Source organism: Strigops habroptila, chromosome 6 (assembly GCF_004027225.2).
Source record: "Strigops habroptila isolate Jane chromosome 6, bStrHab1.2.pri, whole genome shotgun sequence".
Lineage (NCBI taxonomy): Eukaryota > Metazoa > Chordata > Aves > Psittaciformes > Psittacidae > Strigops > Strigops habroptila.
In genome coordinates, this window is record NC_044282.2 from 48,526,448 (window position 1) to 48,542,942 (window position 16,495).

The 16,495-nt window shown below is 36.9% G+C and overlaps 1 protein-coding gene across 3 annotated transcripts in view; it reads left to right on the top strand.

Moving 5' to 3' along the window:
• The window catches only part of GREB1 (growth regulating estrogen receptor binding 1), a 94,059-nt gene that overhangs the window by 37,827 nt on the left and 39,737 nt on the right, over window positions 1-16,495 (top strand). For 2 of the 3 annotated variants that reach the window (XM_030490687.1, XM_030490689.1), the window contains exons 2-4: window positions 4,239-4,395; window positions 8,986-9,105; window positions 9,853-10,029. In XM_030490687.1, coding sequence (XP_030346547.1) covers window positions 4,239-4,395; window positions 8,986-9,105; window positions 9,853-10,029 — 454 coding nt within the window. The remainder of the gene's footprint in view (window positions 1-4,238; window positions 4,396-8,985; window positions 9,106-9,852; window positions 10,030-16,495) is intronic. The other variant, XM_030490690.1, reaches the window with a different exon arrangement.

Below are 16,495 nucleotides of genomic sequence, written 5' to 3' on the forward strand. Positions count from 1 at the left end.
TAAAGAGTCACTACTGTATAACTGTCTTTGTTCCACTGAGCAAAAGATCTCCCTCCAAGATGTAGGTGATGGGCCCACATGTCCTTGTTCTGCTGACAATTGCTCTGTGTTATTGTGACCACTCACTGTCATGGCTCTCATGGTGGGTACTGCCCTCGTGGCCAAGAGGGAACTCGTTTTCTAAATCTTAGCAGCTGGAGTACAGGGTCATAGCAGAATAGTTCAGGTTTTCTTCAAAACCTGGCTAGTTCAACTTCAGTTGAACTTGAAGTTGACTCTTATGTGTGACAGACATTAACCCTTAAGAAGATCCATATTTTTCCCAGTCACATAATCTGTTTACCACAGCAATCCTGACAGTTCCTTGTTTGGAATTTGAGGGCTGTTTTCTTTAGTGACTAACGCATATCTACTCTCACTTTCTGATGCCTGGACTTGTCATCTCTCTTTCGTAGCATTATCCATGAGTTTCTAAGACGTTGGCCTGCCCTTCTTCATTTGTATCTGTACTTGTTTCTTAGGATTCCAAGTTCCTTAGAGTGGTTATCTTCTTTTTATTATGGTTTTAAGGAAGTCCAGGTCCAGGTCTTTTCCTTTTTTCTTCCCTTTGTATTGGCAAGTATTTTTCTCTGCATGCTCTCCATGGAAACTGGCAGTGCGATAGGGAAGTGCCCTTTGATTTATCAGTAGCGAAGGCTATCCTTCTATGTCAGTGTGAGTTTGTGGTTTTTTTAACAAATTTGGTCACCATCTATGTTCATGGCTTGGAATTTCACAAGCATTTGAAAGTTTAGTCTGTGCCACCCACTTGTATCCAAGAGAGACATAAATCTGGGCTGAGAACGCCAAGTTCATTGAAGCAGGAAAATAGGACTCAAAGCCTTTGCTTCCTGGCGCCATGGTGTCAGCAATTGTCAATTCGGGTACCACAGTCTGAGCAGCTTTAAAGAAAAGAGGGGATGACAACCATCGCGGAGTTAGTTGGACACAGCTTCTCCCTTGCTTGCTTCATAGAAGTAATTTCTCCTGCAATGAAGAGAGTCACTGGGATTCCGAATGTCAAAAGCTGATACTGGCAAAAAAGCTCCTGCAATGTCAATTTTCTGGTCTGATGAAGAAAAATGCTATGTTTATGGTGCATGTTTGATGGTACATGTTTGATAATGAAAAATGGCTATAAAATACCTACATCTTCCAAAGTATGTTCCTGGATTTATGATTGCGTTTGTCACTAGGATTGTAAGATCCCACAGATATACAAGAGCTTACCAGGTATACAAATCCAGAAATCATATTTTTGTTTCATTTTACCCAATCACATAGTTAAATTAACACCCCAATGGATAAACAAACATGATTATGTTTTAAAGGATTCCTTACCAGAAAGGTAAGATCCTAGTTTCTGCTCCCCTCAGGCTTAAACATAGGGTTTCTGTTTTGTCCACTAGTGGACTCTATAAATCCTGAGCAAGGACGTTAAATCCCTCTAAATGGTGTATCTATTTCTGTTCCTAATAAACTCTACAGAATAATGACTGACTGTGTCTATGGAATAGAGTTTATAAATATAAATACTACACTGTTTTCTCATTTGTCACCATTAGATCCAGATAATGATCAGTAAAGCAAGTAAGCCTTTATTCCTGGAAAGGTTCAATGCCAGATTGGATGGGCCTTTGAACAACCTCGTCTAGTGGAAGGTGTCCCTGCCCATGGCAGGGGGATTGGAAGTAGATGACCTTTAAGGTCCCTTCCAACCCTAACAATTCTTTGATTCTATGATTCATTGCATAAAGCAGATTGTGTGCCTGTTCATCTGATAATGCTTTTGAGTTGTCTTAGAATGTTTTGTCTCACTCTATATGAATTAAAAAACTTCCTATTTTTTGTGTGCTTTAATGAAGCTTTTCAAGACATAAATAAGTTTGAATATCAGGTAAACCGGTCTGCTTTGCATGGTCATCTTGGGCACAGGTAGGATCCAGCCCTTTGTAAGACAAGCCTCTGCCACGGAAGTAAAACTTTTGGATATTCTCTTTGTGCTGTATCAGTGATTTTTTTAACTGCAAAAACTCTTGGATGTAATATGAACTTTTCATGTTTTAGCTCTGTATTTAAATGAAGCAGTCTATGTAAAAAAGTGTGTGGAATGGACAATAGCTGAATGCTGTTTCCATTTCTGAAGATGCAACTTTGAATGTTAACATGTTGAGAGCATGTTCATGCATTTTTATTTCTCTTTAGTCGAGGCTTTCAAGATTGTGATGAACAGACATATAGAACCATAGTGTAACTGTGCCTGAAAATGTAGAGATGGGTCCCTCAGCCTGCAGATGCCTCTTACCTAACAAAAGAAAATACAAGTTCATAATATGGGAAAGAATTTAAAAGAACAAAGAATTAAATAGTTATGTCAGGTATCTTGATAACTATTTGTCCTTGTTATATTAAATATAAAACATCAATGTAAAAACAACAAACAATTATCAAGATACCTGACAGTCATAAAATGGTTGAAAGATGGATTAGAATTAGAACTAAATATTTTCTAGTGCTTTTGTGTAGAAACAGCATTTAGTATAATTCATTTCAGAGCTTGACCTTGGTTTTCCTGCATACACCTCTGATAAAGCTTTATAAGAACAATATGGATGTCAGGCTTTCCTCATTGTCTTCAGTTGTGCTTGGTGTAGGTGAAGCAGTAATTAAAACAAGAGGAGCCAGAGGGTTCCTATCAATGCAGAAAGGGAACTGTAATCTGCTTTTTGTATTGGAAGAGGAGATGCATCCTCACTTCCATATTAGCTCTGAACATCACCAACAGTCTTTGCAGCTTCCCATTTACCCTTCACCAAATGGATACATCAGTACTACTCACTGCAACATTACTGTTTGATTTTTGTGTATATGCACATTTCGTCCATAGTGCTGACTTTTAATCTAGATCACGTTCTTAAATGCTGCCTGCATTGTTTTAGAATTGTTAATATAACAATACAATAGGTTTTATAATACTTATTGTGCTTCATTAATATTATATATATTGATATGCTATATTGTATTAGCTATAATATATATAGTATTAACATGATGCGAACAAATATAAGAAAATATGATTATATATGTAGAATATGTTACAAAGTCATAAAAAGGTATCCGAATCATCAACTTTGTGTGTTGTTCCTTTCAGATGCCTTCTTCCATCAAGAGCAGTATGTGATTTCACAGTAGTTTTTCTTTTGCTTGACTGGTTCCTGCAGGATGCTTCCCAACAGGCTCATTTCCCAAGCAGAACCCAGTGCTGAGAAGGGGCTGTTCAGTGTTTAGGAATTACTGCCACAAACAGGAAGCGTTTCATGCTTTCTATTCACAGTTACTTGAGGAGGGAAAGGACATGGGGCCCAGGGCAAGAGCTACTTTGTAATAGCAAAAGAAAACTGACATGGCTTTTGGTTATACCAGCTCATTGTATTCAGTGTGGAAAGGAGGCGGCAGTTAAATATGTCGGATATTCATCTGGAATAGGCTGACTCCTCAGTGGCAGAATGAGTAAATTATGTAGTTTCACTAGCAGTAAAGTCCTGATAATCAAATGCAACATCAAATAGGTAATTGATAATGTCTTATTCTAAAAAAAAAAAAAAATTAAAAAATTCATGTTTACAGGGAAAAATACTTCTGAAGGTGAGAAGGAAAAGCCGTTATATTTCACAATATCTCCATTACGGCAATGCTACATTATTTATGAGACAGCAGCTCTAAAACATATCTTGAACTGCTTTAAAACTATAAGTTTTAAGCCGTGATGGACCACACAAAGATAATTCTGTGCTATTCCCCAAATCCTTTAACATTTATTCTGTTCAAATCATGTAAAACAGAAAGGCTGTTTAACAGATGAGGTTGCTGACTATCAAAAATGCATCCCTTCAGTTGCAGTCAAGGAATTACTTGAATCAGATTTCTAGCCACATCTTCAAGAAGGTGTCAAAGCTTGCTGCCTTTCTGCTGAATTACAGAAAGCTGTTACTTTTAGATAACTTCCTGTAATTTACCAGCAGGATCTACTCAGTGACTGCTGCAGTCAATGTTCTTTTCCTCTGCCTTTCTTTGTGGACAATGAAGCGTCTCTCTTTCATGAGAAATGTTGTAGTCTGACATCAACATGCAGTGATGGAGTTCTGAGTGGTAAAATTGAAATATGTTTTTTTTTCTTCTTGTCTCTTTTTTTTGAAAAGATGGGAAATTCTTACGCTGGTCAGCTCAAGACAACACGGTTTGAAGAAGTGTTGCATAATTCTATTGAGGCGTCTCTCCGCTCAAACAACTTAGTTCCCAGACCAATCTTTTCTCAGTTGTATTTGGAAGCTGAACAGCAACTGTCAGCACTGGAAGGTAGGAAATGATGGAATTTATATTTGTGGTCAAAGACTATTCTGCTGTTTGCTCTTCCAAGACTCAGCACGCACATTTCAAACCAGAACACAGAAAACCAAAAGTATTTAAAGTTTTTATTTGGATTTTTTATGATCTATAAATATATATATAAATGTATATATGTATTAGAATTGGATTAAAAATACTAAGTGTATTATCTTTTATTTTGACAAAATTAAGCCAATTGCTTGCTTAAATTTATCAATACACATAGATTGAAGTACTAGGAATTGTTCCATTAAATGTGTGGAACAATCTTTGGAGATTTGGAATATAAATACAAATTTGGAAATAAATATAAATCTGTTATCATAAAAACTGGTGAAATCTGTTGCCATACACTGCTGGAAGTTATACAGTAAATGATAGTGAACATGATTGATTTATAAGAGATATATGCTAAGACTGATTTTCATTGTTAATAAACACAGCAGAAATATTTTTAGCTTTTGAGAAAGTTTATAATTACTTTGAGCATAATATTTTTGGTTCGTCTGTGGTTACAAAGGTAAAAATTTAGGATGTGTCCTCTCATAAACCCTGCACAAGTTGTATTCAACATGAGACTTCTTGCTGAATTTTTGTGGATGTTTAGAGAAGCCTACTTTCTGAGCTTCATTTGCTCAGTCTTTTTTTTTCTTTTCTTGGAAGTAGAATACTGAAATGAGCTGTACATATCTGATAAAATCATTGCACAATGTGGTGTTTTGGTGTTAGGCGTAGTAATCTCATGGTTTTCATTGAGTTCACTGGCATATGCAGAACACTGGCATTTTGGTGCAAGGTTATGTTTAACAATTTCATTATTTAGCCATGTCTGTCACCAGGGTGGTGTTTCATGTTTTTTGACCAGGTCTACTTCCCCTGTCATACTTTGCTAAAGATGGCTTAGATGTATATGTAAGGAAAAATGCCTAATGGCTAACAATCCACAGTAACAGAAAAAAAAAATGAGCCCAAGAAATAGTAGTAGATAAAAGCATTTTGCACAGATTAAAATTGATTACCTCCTGGTAAGAGCTGAGAAAATATTTCTTGAAAAAGTAAATCTGCTCACATCTCACGCATCATTAGTAATTTTTTTGTTTTGTTTTTTGCTAATATAGGATATAATAAGGAATTAATTGGTTAAATACCTATGCTGCTTATTCACTACACAGTGATTCTTCTATTAAACCCTTCTAGAGGATTTCATAAAGTTTTCCATGGCAACCAACTGTGATGTCACAAAACGGATTATGACATCAGTTGGGAAAGATGCCACAGGAGTAGATGCATTGTTCAGGTGCAAAAGTGTGATTTCACACTTCTGTAACTTCTTTCTTTCAAGGTTTTCAAAGAACTTTCCAAACCTTGAGGGGCTGATTCTGTTTCCTTTGAGTTAACAGAAACAGAATTGAACTGTAATAAATTAAAAGACTAATAAGAGCCTAGGAGAGAACATTTATTTCATGAAAGTTTCAGAAAAGGGGAACTCTGAAGAGGCCTGTAATAGAGTTTTTTCTAGGTTGTTCCTCAGGTGGGAGAGGTCTACAAGCTAGTGTCATGTACTCCAGCCTCATCATAAATTGAAACTTCCACTTTTAGGTATATAATCAAGTTGGCATCTGGTCACAACTGGTGTTCAAGGCAGCAAGTGTTTTCCTATGGTGAAACAGACATAATATAAACAATTTAAACAAAGTAGTGCAAAGGGTCAATGCAACCCAAGTGTTTTGGCTTTCCATTTTGTGTAATGATAATGTGTTATAGATGTTCAAAGTAGCATTTGGTAACAAAACCAGCCACCAGTGAATAAGGCTGTTATTATGGATTTTTGTCTCTGATGTTACAATTTCGAAATTGCTAGAGAGCAATAGAGTATAGAGTCAGTTTAAGAAAAAACTCACTGCAGTGAGATTATTCGTTGAGTGTTGTTGAATTCAGCTCTGATAGCAGCTCCACGTTCTGGTAGCAGCACCACGTGAACTTTGCAGCTAACTCGTAACTGTGGTTAACGAGTTCCTTCCTTGATCTGCATGTAAGCGAGGCTGGCTGTTCATGGATGCAATATATTTTGAGGCTGCAATCAACTTGTGGATAATAGCCCTATGAATAGTCCCACTGAGAAAAAATTATATGTATATTAAAATATTTGCAGAATTTATATTTACGTTATACCTTAAGGAGAGAAGAATTTTCCATGTGAAATGTCTTAATCACAACTTATAACATAAAGGTCTAATAAATCCTTTGTGATAACTGAAAAGTGTTCCTTAAAGGAAACAATGGTGTTTATGGTATCCATGAATAAACATAAATTCCATAAAATATGAATAAAATCTCCACAGTTCTGTTGGTTTAAGGGAGCTATATCAAGTTATGCCATCTGTTCTGTAATATAAACATATATACTATGGTTGTGAGTCCACTTTTGCCGTCATCTTGTTTCCGATTTTGAGTGCTTGATTGTATGTTCTTTTGGGATTGTTCAAGAAAAGAAGATGTGGAACAGACTCATGCAGACATAGATTTTTTTGAAGAAGCCCTGCTTGAAAAGTAAAATGGAAGAAGAAATTGCACATCTTTTTTAAAACAAGCAGCAGAAACCCTAATAACAATGCCCTTTACAGGTGACAGCAGTTCATCCTTGTGTATTATAGGTCCATATTTGCTCTTATACTCTTTTAATTTTTGACCTTTGCTGTAGCTCTCCTGTTCTTTAGTTTCCACTTCCATTTCTTGTTTCTTCTTTCTTTTTTTTTTTTTTTTTTTTTTTGTTAATGTGAAATTACCTGTGATGGCTGAACAAACCTAATGGCTTACCACTGCCCAAGGGGAAAATCCTGTTTTCCCCCCCACTCCCACTCCTTCTAGCCACGTGTTCCCATTTTCTTGCTTTTCATCAATTGTGGCATTTTTTGGATCTTCCACTGAGCTAATTTAATAGATAAACCTTGCTAAAAAACCATTTTGTTTTGCTTAGTTAGTTTCTGCTGCATTAGCAAGCTGGGCTGGCTCAGCACAGGCTCCAGTAAGTGTGGGAGCTGGCACAAAGGAGAAGAAAGGAACATCATGGCGGGGAGCGTGGGGAAAGAGAGGAGACCCAGACTCACACCTTTTGCATTGCATTTGGATGTTAGTCAAGGTTTAGTTGTAACACATAACTTACCCCTGACTTAAATAGCGAAGACAAAGAGCCGAACTTTTCCCTTTGTTCACTTTCATCGTTCTTGTCTTTAGACTATGCCCTTAAAACAATCATGCTTAACTTTCTGTGTATACCAGGACTGAAGCTTGATGTTTAGATACGGAAAAGTAAGCATACCCTTCAAATCCTCTTGTAGATTGGCGTGTAAGTCTTAATAACCTTTAGAGACAAATCTTCAAACTCCAGATTTACTTTCTTCAGCTGCCTCCCTAATTCTCATTTATTCTGTAGTATTTGTTTAGCTGATTCTACAATAATTTGTCAATGAAATAAAAAGATATTTTGAGGAAGGTGGTACGAAAAAGATAAATCCTTGATGATTCCCAGTGCCTGGTCCAAAGTCAGTTGCAGCAAAGAAAGTATGCCCAGTTGGCACTGAGCTTTCGAGGATGACTGCAGTGTGCTTCATTGTTTTTCTGTTTCAAGACAAAAGTAGATCAACAGAATAATATAGGAGCCTAACTGCTGTTTTACTTGCTCAAATCCAAACAGCGATTTGGCTTCTTGCTGATCCTCAAGTACCTAAAAAAGACCTAAATCCCACTGAAAAATGAAGCCTACATCGCATATTCTTCTCTCCAGTACTCAGTATTGCCTCCTAGACAAGTACAGCCCACGCACAGGCTGCTGAGAATCATCTTCCTAGACATCTGCCTTTCCTTGACATTGTACAGCAAGTGGCAGTGCTTTACTTGGAGCTCCGGATTCTGGTACGAGACAGACGGCCTGAGAATTAGGTGTTCTTATAATGGCATCATCTGTGGTGTCCCTAGTTTCAAGCAGTTTCTTCAGTCTCCTGTACAAAATCAAGGACCCAGTCAATACCTAATTAACAAAATCTGTACTTGGACTGTAGCCAGGGCATTCTAGAGTGCAAAGAAGTAATGACTTTGGGTCTATATTGGCTGTTAATATTGTGAACAAAAGGATACAGTTACACTGTTGTGACTAGCAAGAGTTCAAACACCAAGAGTTAGGCCTCCAAAAAGCATAATGTTAGATTAAAAATAATGAGATTAAAAAAATAACAAATGGAAGCTTCTTTTTATTTGCCCTTTAGTGGTTTCTTTTTCACTTTCTCAGGTGCAATTGGGTCATACTTTTGAACTTTTTTTTTGCACAGGAGTGAAAAGCTTTATTTTTTTTGATGAAAGACGTTCTATTGTAAGCATGACTGGAAGTTGGAGCTTTAAGGAAACAACAAATATCTTAAGAGTTGGCAGCAGTAAAGCCATTGTCAAGAGGAGAGAATCCAGTTTGCTGTAATACTTTCTGTAACTGGGTCACCCTGTTCATTCATTGGTTTGTTGCCAGCATTTTCAGTTGTCTTAAGTCATTTACGCTATGATAATTTGTAGCAGGCAGCAGAGCAGATAATGAGGAAGAAGAAGAAGATGAGGAAGAAGAAGGCTCAGAATCAAGTAGTCCTCTTTCTTATCAGATGAAGCCTCCCCCAGAAGGATGTTGCACTACTGATGGTAAGAAATGTACTACATGTGCTATCACAGGCATTTGCTCTACTGAAAAGGGTAGAATCGGTGCCATTTCCGCTATAATTCGTCAGAATGAGATAATCTATGCAATATAGAAATCCAAAAGATGTCAGTGATCATTACCTGCCAGATAAAGCTGGATTGTTCTTGGTTGGTCTTATATTTGACAAGGTCTTTGCACAGTGTGTAAGATAAGCACTTGTGTTGGAATGCCTGGCATGAGGACAGAACAGTTCTCCTAGGCAACGCGACCTTTAAAAGGTTGTTTGCAGGCATGGTGTTTGCTAAAATGAATGTGGTAATTCTTACAGCTTTATCATCTCTCTTTTCTTTTTAAAGTGTACCTCGTTCGATGTTGCTATAAAAAATATTAAAAGACCCAGCGAAAGCCAGTGAAATTCACCAGATATAGAGAACCATTGTCTCCATTTTTGAATGTCTGACCTAAGTTATGATGATAGTGAATAGTCCCATAAATATGTAGGTTGCAAAACATCATCAAGAGAAACTTCACTGTAAATTTTCAGATTTATTTTTTGTTCACTGTACTGGGAGCATCTGTTCATGGCTGATCAAAAGGCAAGGAAGAAAATTATCTCTTAGTTTGCCCTTGACCTCAGAGGATACAACTTTGTTTCTCATTAAAAATACAAAAATTCCTTTAATGAAGACAATTGTGAGTATTAAACAAAAAATACCTTGTCAACTTAAAATGCATTGAATTTTTTCTAGGTTTCTGCCAGGCTGGTAAAGATTTGAGATTGGTTTCAATTTCCAATGAACATATTGAGGTACCATCAGGATTTTTACTTGTTGGTGCAAAGTCACCAAATTTACCTGATCACCTATTAGTGTGTGCTGTGGATAAAAGATTCCTGCCAGATGACAATGGGCACAATGCCCTGCTGGGTAAGTGTCTGGGATTGCAGTATGTGGATTCTTCTGTGGGCTACAATTAATAGCTAATCTTTTTTTTCAGAGTGAGTTCAGCAGATCTTATTTCCATTCCACGTCTACAGTAATGCTCACTGGTGATGCACAACAAGATAATAGCTCAGAGCTGGCTATGTTTGCTTTGGAAACACACAGAATGAGCCAGCTCATTAGAAGTGCTTCATCACCTCCTATCCATTAGTCCAAGGCTAAAGTTGTTGTCCAATCAGTTTATGTCCCAATTGCTGGAACTGCACAGCTGGTAACTGGACTAGTTGAACTGCTGCCTGTCTCTATTTTTGCTTTCCAAATACTGACATAGACAGACTGGAAGTCTGTCAGTTGGAACTTTCAGGCTACTATATATATGGAAACAGTTTGAAGGTAGTTTGGACTTCAAAAATTTATGACCTTTCTAATTTATCTCTTGAGATAGGGATGATATTCTCCACTGTGTTTGAACATTAGCATGTGTTCTGGATCCTAACCAATGACGTTTTGCTATTATCACAATATAAATAAATATGAATGATTATAAATTGAAATTTTTCCTGTATGTGTAATTAGGCAATATTGTGTGTTTGAATAATGCTGTTTGTAGGATACTTCAATTTCTTGCTTTTCATCTATTTAAAAGCCTATCTTCTGACATAAAATTAGACTCTTTTATCTATTTTTATTATAGCTTTTCTGATGGCCATTAGCTTTATCGAAATCAACCCAGATAGGGAAGATCTGCGATCATGTGACTAAATGAATAAACTGAATATTAATGTTATTAGCATGGAATAGCTTTTATATTGGCAAAAGAGGTATATTATTGGAGGGAGAACTCTTTTTTTCAATCATCAGACACTCTCAGGTTCTTATGTATTATTTTCTTTGTTAGTTACTACCGAGATGCTGTATCATATATCTGTGTACCAGTCCAAGCTTTAGATAGCAAAAAGGAAACATTTGTCACAAGTTTTTTTTCACAAACACTGAAGGTTATGATGTGAACTCAGTTGTTAGCTCAGTTTGAACAACTCTTCAAGGCGTTTGGGATGACGGTGTAGTGTGAAAGCGCATAGTGCAATTCTATGTACAGTCATTTCTTTCCTCATGTGATCTTGCAGAGTTGGATTGGTCACAGTACATTTGACCAGTGATTGTAAAAGAATTAGGAGGATTGTAAATCACCCACGTGTTGTCATTTTAAAGATAAAGACAGGAATGTTGTACCACTCAAGTCATTCAGTCCTAGCACTATTAACAGCTTAAGCTCCTCAGGCTGTTAGCAGAGAGGAAGTAGTGTATTTGTTAATTGCATGCTAAACTAGAACAGAAAAAGGCAACAGAAACATAACAGGGAGGTTGTTATGCTACTTGCATCCTCAGCTTGCTTATTTAATACATTTTAGTTTCCTGGAACCATTTAAATGCTTATTTTTGGCTGTTGTTACACACTTAAACACCAGTGAATCACATTCTTTTGCTAAGAATTTTAGTAATTCTGTAGGATGACTTTTATGTGTTTTATATCAAGCTTAAATATGAAAGAACTTGCTTTCTTTAGAATCCAAGTATTCATCTGGAAAAAAATAATGTTCCTGGTCCCTAATCTAATGAAAAAACCCACAATATATCTTACTGACATGAGAATAGCATACTATTCGTACAGTAGATGATACTGTAGATAGAAATGATTGATTCTGGTTTTCATACAGTGATGCAAGTCAAATCAAGGTAACTGAAATCAGAAGTAGATATGACTAGTCTCATTAGTTTCAGACACTTGGTGAGATAAAAGACAGAACCATTCTTGCTTTAGATTCTCTGTCTATAACACAGTGACCCCTGTCTTGTGATAGATTTAAGTTGAAAACATTTCATATGAAGAAGGGAAGCTCTTTTCATTGTCTTTCTTTTAAAGATAGGCTAGAAGGCTTATTTTTGGTATTCTGAGTTTAGGCTGTCCTCCTTCGAACATGTTGGCCGTTTGAAACAACATGGAAAGTGGTCCCTTTAAGCCTTTCTATGTTCAGAGGGAAACTGAATTGGATAAATTTAGAACTGAAATGAACTCTCCTCATAAATTGGAGTATATGCTGCACTTCGATAAGGCTTATTGGTAATACAGATGCATTACTTGTAACCCTTCAACACCATTGTTTTTGCTTAATTTAATGCTTTTTCTCTTAATATACTGTGTTTCTGTAAGGCAGCTATCACTCAGTACTGTAGATTTCTTAAAATCCCAAATATTTGAGGGGAAAATTGCCCAATAGTTTCCTGATTTCTCATGGTCTGCCTGCATATGTTTGTGAAGATGCCTGTGGAGCCTACAAAAATTCCAGAAGAAAACAGGAAATGTCTCAATAGTTTCTGGGCCTGCTTTTGACTTATGATCTTGTTCCCATTAGGGTCTGTTGATATGCCTCTGAGGCATGTGCCAATTTATTGATTATGCTAATAAGTTGTCCCACCATCAAGGCATATGTGCTTGTGATTTGAAAGTCCTTTCTTTTGGAGGTTGTTTTGGTTTTTTGTTTGTTTTTTGTTTGGGTTTTTTTTTTTTTTTGACAATTGACATATTATTCCATACAAAAAAAGAAATCCCATTTTCTGGAAAAGACTGTATTTTTTGGCAAGCAAAACTTTCTATGTCTGAACATGTGCCTCATATATTCTGTTCATCAAGTTAGATCACAAGTTTAGCTACTCTGCAAAGCAGACTTAGCTCTTTGCCTTTAGAAAGCTGTTCCTCTGGTTTTATGCGACCTAAAGGAACGCTTAGATGGAGGCAGTGCTTGTGCGATATTTAGTGTTTCTTAATAAAAGCAGCTAACATGTACCACTCCCAAAGGTTTGTCTTCTGTTGTTTTTTTTCCCCCAGTTCTCATTCTCAAGGAGAGTTTAACAAAGCTGTTATTCACCCATCATTTTCCTTCCCAAAGGACCAAACATCTGCCCACTTCCCTAGCAGGGAATAAGAAATCCTTTCATTTTTCAGTGGGTCCCTGAGATCAGAATGACAGAGGAGATTAGTTTGCTTGTACTGTGAGCTGTGTGTAAGATGAAAACACTGTAGCATAAAATACGGTGGCTGCTTCTGTTAAAATGTGCAATATTCTATCAGACTCTTTTAATAGTGAGTTCCCATACAACGGCACTCTCCAGCTTGGCCATATTGATTTAATTTATTTTTTAAGGACTTTTTAGGACTTCAGTCTTTACATGGAGTGGAACCAAGTAGGTGGAAAAAATGTGGAGCATTGTTAGTGTTTGTATGCTTTTTCTTGCAAGTAGGACTGAAAAGAAGAAATACTTTTGCTGAGAAGTTGATAATATAATCGTTCTTTGTTTAAGCAAGCTGCCAACTTTCAGCAAAAATATTAACATTAATTAAAAGCCTGTTACTAATTTAAAAGAGAAACAAGAGTAATATTTTCTGACAAGTTATAAAAGATTAGATTCTGAAATATTAGATGGATATCCTTCCACCCTGGCGTCCCCTCTTTATTCCTAGCACAAGCTCACTGGTGATCCAAAGGAACCATTTCCCCAGTGAGAAGGTAGGTCAGGTTTCATACCGTTTTAGTCGAAGGTCCTTATTCCAAGCACAAGGTCCCTACTATGGAAGAGCTTTTTAAATTATTCGCAATTGATCATTGTGATGTGAGCAAATTCAAGCAAATGCATATGATAAAATATCAGATACAATCAAACACCTTCTGATTAAACAATCTTCAGAGGGCAACAGCCTTAAGTCACTGCTGAACTGAGTTGGACATGAACTGGTGATCTAAAGGTGAAAGGCTTTTAGCCCCTAAACTCCAGGCATTGATTTCTAATTCTCTTGTGAAATCAATCCCATGACATAGATATATTGAGTCACCTTATGGCTGCCCCAGCTCCCCTGACCTTTGTCCTCTCTATAATGTATGGAAGAATATTTAGTGCAGCTTGTTTATGAAACAAGCTGTCCCCTATATCAGCTGCTGCCTTGGGCCATGGCAAATGAACAGAGCACTCAGCGGAAGGACGATGACGAAATGTTTAGGTTCTCTGTATTAGTCAATTTCCTACATAAAGTGCTGCAAGCAAAGTTGGTGGAGCCCTGCAATGAGTAATGACTGAACAGCATTTTATTGCATTGGAATTATAAGACCATGCTGTGTTCTAGCTGTGATGTCAGGGCTGAGCTGTAGTAACGAAGCAATGGCTGTCATCAAAGAGAGTGTTGGACAGAATGAATGGGATGAAAAATGGTGTTGGCAGGAGCTTGCAAGAAAGGACTCTTGTTGGATTCAGAGGGGCTGGGGAAGCTTGAGGTGAAAGGTGATAGTTTGACTTTAAAGGAAAATTAAAAAATACACTTCTAAAATGTTCTCCAAGGACTTTTCAAAACAGGTGGGCAATTTAGATCTGTTTAATCCTTACTAGGACTCACCTGTATGCTATATGTGGTGTAAAATAGTTTTCCAGTAGACTTCACAGAGTTAAAAATAGGTGATTAGGGCAAAAGGTTATTTCAGGTAGGCGTTATTGCTACATCTGTTTTAGGCAGATGATGATTACCAACAATGAATGATGAGTTACCAATAATAACTGATCTAAAGACCACGTGAAAAGATTTTGTGTCCACTGCCCAACTTCTGTTGAACAGATATTTCCACCTGTGGCTTTGGCAAGTTGCTGGACAGTCCCAGCCAAACTATAAAACCTACAGGTACTTCTATTTTACTTTTAGAAATAGTCCCTTCATGCTCATATTTGAAAACATGTAAGGGCCTGTAAGTGGCAATCAGGCAAAAATTGCAGTGCTGCTGGTCGTGCTCAGTGTGCTGCCAAGTGTATGGGAAATTTTTATTTACTAGAAGCAGCATGTTTTTTATGATTTCTTAATCTGCATAAAAGGCATTCAAACTCCATAGCTTTGCCACATCCGTTGTAATTTTGTTTCCTTTTGTTGTTGCTTTTATTGCAGCCACTGAAGGCTCTGTGATGTTAGACAGATGCTTTTGTGCCGACTGATATAACACAGAGGATTCTGCAGAGTCGTGACTTGTCCTGATTTTATGAGTCATAATGACCTTTACCATCCTGCCGACCAAGATCAGAGATAATAGGCAGCTTTCAATAGCTGTTAGCCACTTGTTCCCATGGATACCTGACCAATTTCCACATGAACTTAGTATTTTTATAAATTCTTCTGAGCCATTTGAAAACTAATGAAAGTGCTGGGGTTGTAAACCAAGCAACAGGTGTTTACAAAGCATTATATTTCAGTGTTTGTATTTTACACAGTGAAAAGGGTACTGAACATTAATTTGAAAGCTTTATTTGTATGAAATATGTGATTAAAATAATCACAAATGGCTCTTAATTTTATCTACCATATTGCTGATCCTTTACTCTAGTTATTTATTTCCAGTGTTATTGTCCGTATGTTATATGAAATGTACTTCCTTTAGTTTTACCATCTTCCAATTCACTGAACGCACCCTTTCTAGTTCAGTTCTTGTGATGACACATAAAAACATTCATTAGATATGATTAAAACAAAAGAAAATGTCATGCTTCAGGTCAAGTTTAGGGAACAGAGAGAAAATTTCCTTGGGGAAGATTATCTTCCAATCGCACACTACGGCATTTCTGTAGCTAACAAATATTTTCAGGCAGTCGCATTGGTCTGAAGCAGAATGAAAATTTCTTAGGAAATGCTTTGGAAAATGGATAAAAAAATCATTTAAGAACCAAAAGGCATATAGTCAGCTGTGCAAGGAATGCCCTTTATTTGTGATGATAATGGCATCACCACCACGAGCTCCTGTTAGAGGTTCAGAGTAAGTGTGTATCTCAGAATGAGAGGAAATGGCAGTATCCCTGGAAATGCCCCATCAAGCCTGAGTACAATAAGCTTCTTTACGTGCAAGGACCATGCCTCTGTCGTGTCTATAAAGTTGCAGATGCTCTGTTTCCATAATCATAAATAGTTTAAACTGCTGTGAAGTGCTGACATGGTCCAGCCATAATTTGAGAAAGCTACTTGAAATTAATAGCCCAGGAAGGCTTGAGTAGTTTTCCCTCTCTGAAAAAGCATCTGTAGTAGGTACTTGGTAATTAAATATACTTAAATCTAATTAAATATAATAGATTAAATGTACCTAATTTCTTGAGACTTCAATTGTATGTTTAATTTCAGTGAAAGCTGAAACAGAAGTGAAGCATGTACTTTCTGTGGTGTTGAATAGGGCTGGGGTTAAGCATATGATTCACTGCTCTTCAGTCAGAAACTTCTTGGTTTGAGGTTTCACAGGTAGGTAGTAAATAGGAATCGTGATCTTTTTCTGGTGGGAGAAAATGAAAAATATGGCTTACTTTGCTTGTTCTGTAAACATGGGCCTCTGTTTTTGCAATCTGGTGGCCAAAGTGCAATACAGCAGACTTGATGTTA